General features: G+C 46.9%; 1 protein-coding gene across 1 annotated transcript; it reads left to right on the top strand.

The window, feature by feature from the left end:
* The first annotated feature begins 347 nt into the window (after positions 1 to 347).
* On the top strand, positions 348 to 3,273 carry LOC104512006 (alpha-actinin-1-like). The gene is made up of 2 exons (XM_010154822.1): positions 348 to 622; positions 2,367 to 3,273. The coding sequence occupies exons 1-2, from the start codon at positions 488 to 490 to the stop codon at positions 2,523 to 2,525; spliced, it is 294 nt and encodes a 97-aa protein (XP_010153124.1). The 5' UTR covers positions 348 to 487; the 3' UTR covers positions 2,526 to 3,273.
* The last annotated feature ends 1,254 nt before the right edge of the window (positions 3,274 to 4,527 follow it).

The raw sequence follows: 4,527 nt of genomic DNA, 5'->3' as shown, positions 1-4,527 counted from the left end.
AGACAAGGATGTCTAGAAAGACATCTAGCACGACAAGGCCAGGCAGGACGAGGCTTTGAGCAACCTGGTCTAGTGGAAGGTGTCCCTGCCCATGGCAGGGGGGTTGGAACTAGATGGTGTTTAAGGTCCCTTCCAACCCAAACCCGTCTATGTATTGCAGAGGAACTTGCGTCTTCTCCTGAAGTCTGTGTGATATTGTTCCCTGATAGGAGCATTGTCCTAGAGCTAGATGGAGCTGGATGTTATCCTAGGGAGTATTTTATTCCAAAGGACAAACGAGTGGGAAGTGTTTGTACGTAACAGAAAGCTAAAAAAGAATATTCTGGTTAAAAAACCCAAAACAAACAGAAGTTGTTTCTATTTGGCTTTGTTTTTCTAGCTGTGACTTCTGCTGCTGAACAGTTTCTCCTCGCTTCCATAAATGCCCAAATGTCCAGGCTGACATGACTCTCTCGTTCTCCAGGGAGAGGCAGAGTTTGCCCGCATCATGAGCATCGTCGACCCTAACCGCTTGGGCGTGGTGACGTTCCAGGCCTTCATCGACTTCATGTCCCGGGAAACAGCGGATACAGACACTGCTGACCAGGTTATGGCTTCCTTCAAGATCCTGGCAGGAGATAAGGTGAGGCTGCACACCTTCCTCTCCTGCACCTGCATCGCTTCTGCTCCCCTCTCTTGTCTCTTTTCTCCGAGAGAAGGTGCCGAGGGAGGCACGCTCTGGCGTGGGGAGGGTGTTTTCACTGGAACGCTGTGCGAGGCTCAAGTGTGTGTTAATGAGCAGCCTGCCAAGGCACTGTAAAGTCTTGTTCAGCTGTCAGTCAGAATTCTGCTGCCCACTCTTGCTTTAAACATTTAATTAAGGGTTTGGTTGTGATTTGTTATTTTAAAATGTACAAACAAGTTCAACAGATGGTTCTTGATTAGTCTTGGAAAACTATTAATTACTGGCAGCTGTAAACTTGGTCTTTCTCAGACGTACCTGCGTCACTGTCAGTTGTTACACAATCGAGAGTGGATTTTCGCTGAGGATACGCTCTGTCCGCCGGAGGAGCGTCTTTTAATCGTAGACACTGGGTGAAAGTAGAAAAATGGACGGGATGATGCTGAAAGTATTAGTTTTCTTAACTTTCTAAATTTGCATCATCAGCGAAACCAGCTGAAAAAAAAGTAATCTTATTTTTCTTACATAACAGTGGCCGCTGGTCTTTTATGTAATCGGACAAATGTGAGATTCATGTGTCTCTACAGTTGCTAATGATTTGATTCCTCCCACTGGGAACTGGGATACCGTTTCACCGGTTGGAATGAGTTACCCTTAAATCCAGTAGCGGTTGCCGTGTTTGACTAATAAACCTTTCATAATCTGTAAGGTAGAAAGCCATAACGTCCATCCTTCAGGCATCTGCCTGGCTGAAGCCAATCCTATTGTCTTTCAAGGCCTGAAAATTCCACGTTAGTCAGATAAGCTAATCACTGAATACATAGGTGCTCTTGGACACAGTATTACTGACTGACTGGTTTACTCTGTACTGTACATTAAATATACTTGTCAGTGTTTAGAATGCTCTAGTGACTGTAACGTGAATCAGACAGTATATCATTATGAAGAAAAGTACCTCATACTCACTCCAGTCATTAAACTGAAAGGCAAGGGGAGAGGGAAAAACAAGCATAAAAAGTCACAGGAGAGAGAGAGAGAGAGAGATGGTGTGAAACCTGAACCGTTATTCAGGCGACTGCAAATGCCCATGAGTCAGTCAGCTAAAGCCAACACGCTGGTTAGCAAACAGGCAGCTGCTGTTACCTGCTGCGTGGGGAGAAGCTGAGGTGCCTGTGGAAGCTGAATTTACGGAAGTTCCGCTCCTTAAAAATGTCTGCTGTGAAAGGCAAGGCTCGCTGGGGGGGACTGCGGGAGCGATACAGGGTGTTTGCGTGTCTGCTCTCTGCATCGGTGCCACTAGCCAGAGCCAGCGGGGATGGCTCCCTTCCTTGCCCTGAGCTGAGGCAACGGCAGCTCCCAAGCAGCTGTTACCTCCTGCCGGTGAGGGACAGGATCCAAGTGAAATTCCTGCTTCCTCCCATTTGCTTTCAGCAGGTTTTTGATGTTCGCTGTCAATGGGAAGGCACAGTCTGACACTAACACCTTACCTCCGGGTCTTTTCTTCAGGTGTGCCAGCATCTCTCCCGCAAAAACCATCTTTCTCTCCACTGTAAAAACCTGTTTTCGGGGGCAGATGGGAGGGCGAGTGACTGCATTTCCTTCCCAGGCGGACACGCGGGGAGCTCCACGTGTGGGGCGCGCAGACTCGTCGTCGGGGTCCTGTCGCTCAAAGTAAGGATTGCCTTCTTGTTTGTACTCATTGCAGAACTACATCACTGTGGATGAACTGCGGCGGGAGCTGCCTCCGGATCAGGCTGAGTACTGCATTGCCCGAATGGCACCCTACACCGGCCGCGATGCTGTACCCGGCGCTCTGGACTACATGTCCTTCTCCACGGCGCTCTATGGCGAAAGTGACCTTTAACTTTTCTCTGTCCCACCACACGCTCCCTCCCCTCTCCCCCGTCCGACACGCCCTTCTTTCTCTTTGCAAAGCAGCCTCTGCTCCGCTCTTTTTTTGTGTTTCCCTGTTTTGCTTCAGATAACAGATCACGTTTTTAAGTGGGGGGGTGGGGGGGAGGACATTGACACGGCACCGCCTACCTTGCCCTTGAAATGACAGTTTACAAAATTATTTTGTGCAAAAAAGTTACGTTTTAAAAAGAACAGACATATTTTATTATAGAAAAAGGTATTTTTCTCCACCAGATTGAAAACTTAAAAAGAAAATGTTAAAATATTGCACCAAATATTTTTTGTTGTGACATGGAGAGTCGAGCACAATGTTACATTCCATCCTTGCTGAAAAGAACCAACCAACAACGAAACGCCACTCGTTCTGTTAACTTCTACGTTTGCGTGTGTCTCTTCATCACGTGTATCTTGGGAGGGGGGAAGGCACACAAGTGCATGTGTTTGCTGGTTCACTCATTTCATGAAAATATTTTATGATAAACTTTTGAAATTGCTGTGTTTTCTAGGGAAAAAAAATAATGTACACAGCTCATGTTTTCATATTTAATTAAAAAATACAATATGCCTCCTATGTTTATCAGTGCACAACTTCTTTTTGTTGCTGAGAGTTGTCTGGTTTCCGAACATGAAGCTTGAGAGTCGATAACTTTGATATTGCTTGTCACAAACCATATTAAAAAAATTTCTTGTGATAACAACTCTAGACTTTATTCATTTGTATGGTAAAACTGCTTAATCCCATTTAATTGGAACAACAGGCATGACAAAGAGAATCCAAACTTAAAGGATTTTAAAACTGAGGTTACAATGCTTTCAAGGTGAACTTCCCTCCCCCTTAACCTTTTCCTTCTTGCCGAACCACGTTGGAATTTTCACAGCTTTCTGACCACTTTAAATGAATGACTTGGGTAATTTTTCTTCGGCAAAGTGCCTAGAGCTCCTGTGACCTGGCCTTTCCCTCTAGGCCGTGAGCATGGCCTCCCCATTCCCACCCCACCCAAGGAGGATGCTGCAACGTGTTCGCCTTCCTCACAGGCAGCACAAGACATGTCTCGCAATCGGGTGGCCTGACCGCCTCCGGCAGTCGGTGTGCTGAAACTGGAAAACGGCCGACGTGTGTTAGGCTCACGGTTTTGCAGCTGTCGTGCCGTTCTTCAGCCAAGTCCTGACATCGGCCTTGATGAAATCTGTCTCCGGAAGAAGCGGTTTGCGCGCGGTGGCTGCCCCTTCCGCTGCCAAAGAAGTGGACAATCCACTTCAAGCTCGCATCCCCCATTCCGGGTAAACCGTCTTCGTCACTCTGCCGTACTCACTATTCTCAGGCACGGAAACTGAAATAACGCTTTCCCAATAAATTAACCAATTTCCCATTGATATATCCTGGGCTGCTGAGATCTTGGCACCTGCCCCAGCACGACAGAGTACAGGGGCAAAAAAAACACATCAGTGCTTAGACAACATGGATCTGTCCTGTCTGCCAGAAAGTCAACCACGTTTCCAAAAGCCTCTCAAATCTGTCTCGTGACCGCTGCACGTCTCCAGTGCTGCCAGCATCCGCTTTCGGAGCGGAGGAGCAGAGCTAGGAGTCTCGGAAGACAATGAAAGGAAACTGGTCTGCAAAATGGAATGAACTTGGTTTCAAAGAAGTATTCCTACATCCATAGAGGATCCAGCCAGCCAAATCACGCTGACTGGTTCTATCAGGGAAATTACGGAGAGAGAGGAATAAAGAGGGTGACTAACCGCTGGTAGAAGGAACAGAACTGAAATGACTTTGTTGAGAAACCGGAATGCAGGTACTATTTTCAGACCATAATAAGATTATTTGTAGGCCATTACTTGCAGCACAAGTGCTGGGGTAGGACAGAATTTCCCCCCTGCCCCTCCCTCACCATGGTAGCCAAGTACTAAGAAAGCTTAATCCTGTTGAATTAATCAAACTGGTGACTCCG

Source organism: Eurypyga helias, unplaced genomic scaffold, assembly GCF_000690775.1.
Source record: "Eurypyga helias isolate BGI_N326 unplaced genomic scaffold, ASM69077v1 scaffold13647, whole genome shotgun sequence".
Lineage (NCBI taxonomy): Eukaryota > Metazoa > Chordata > Aves > Eurypygiformes > Eurypygidae > Eurypyga > Eurypyga helias.
Note: the sequence above shows the minus strand (reverse complement) of the source record. Positions and strands in the feature narration are given on the sequence as shown.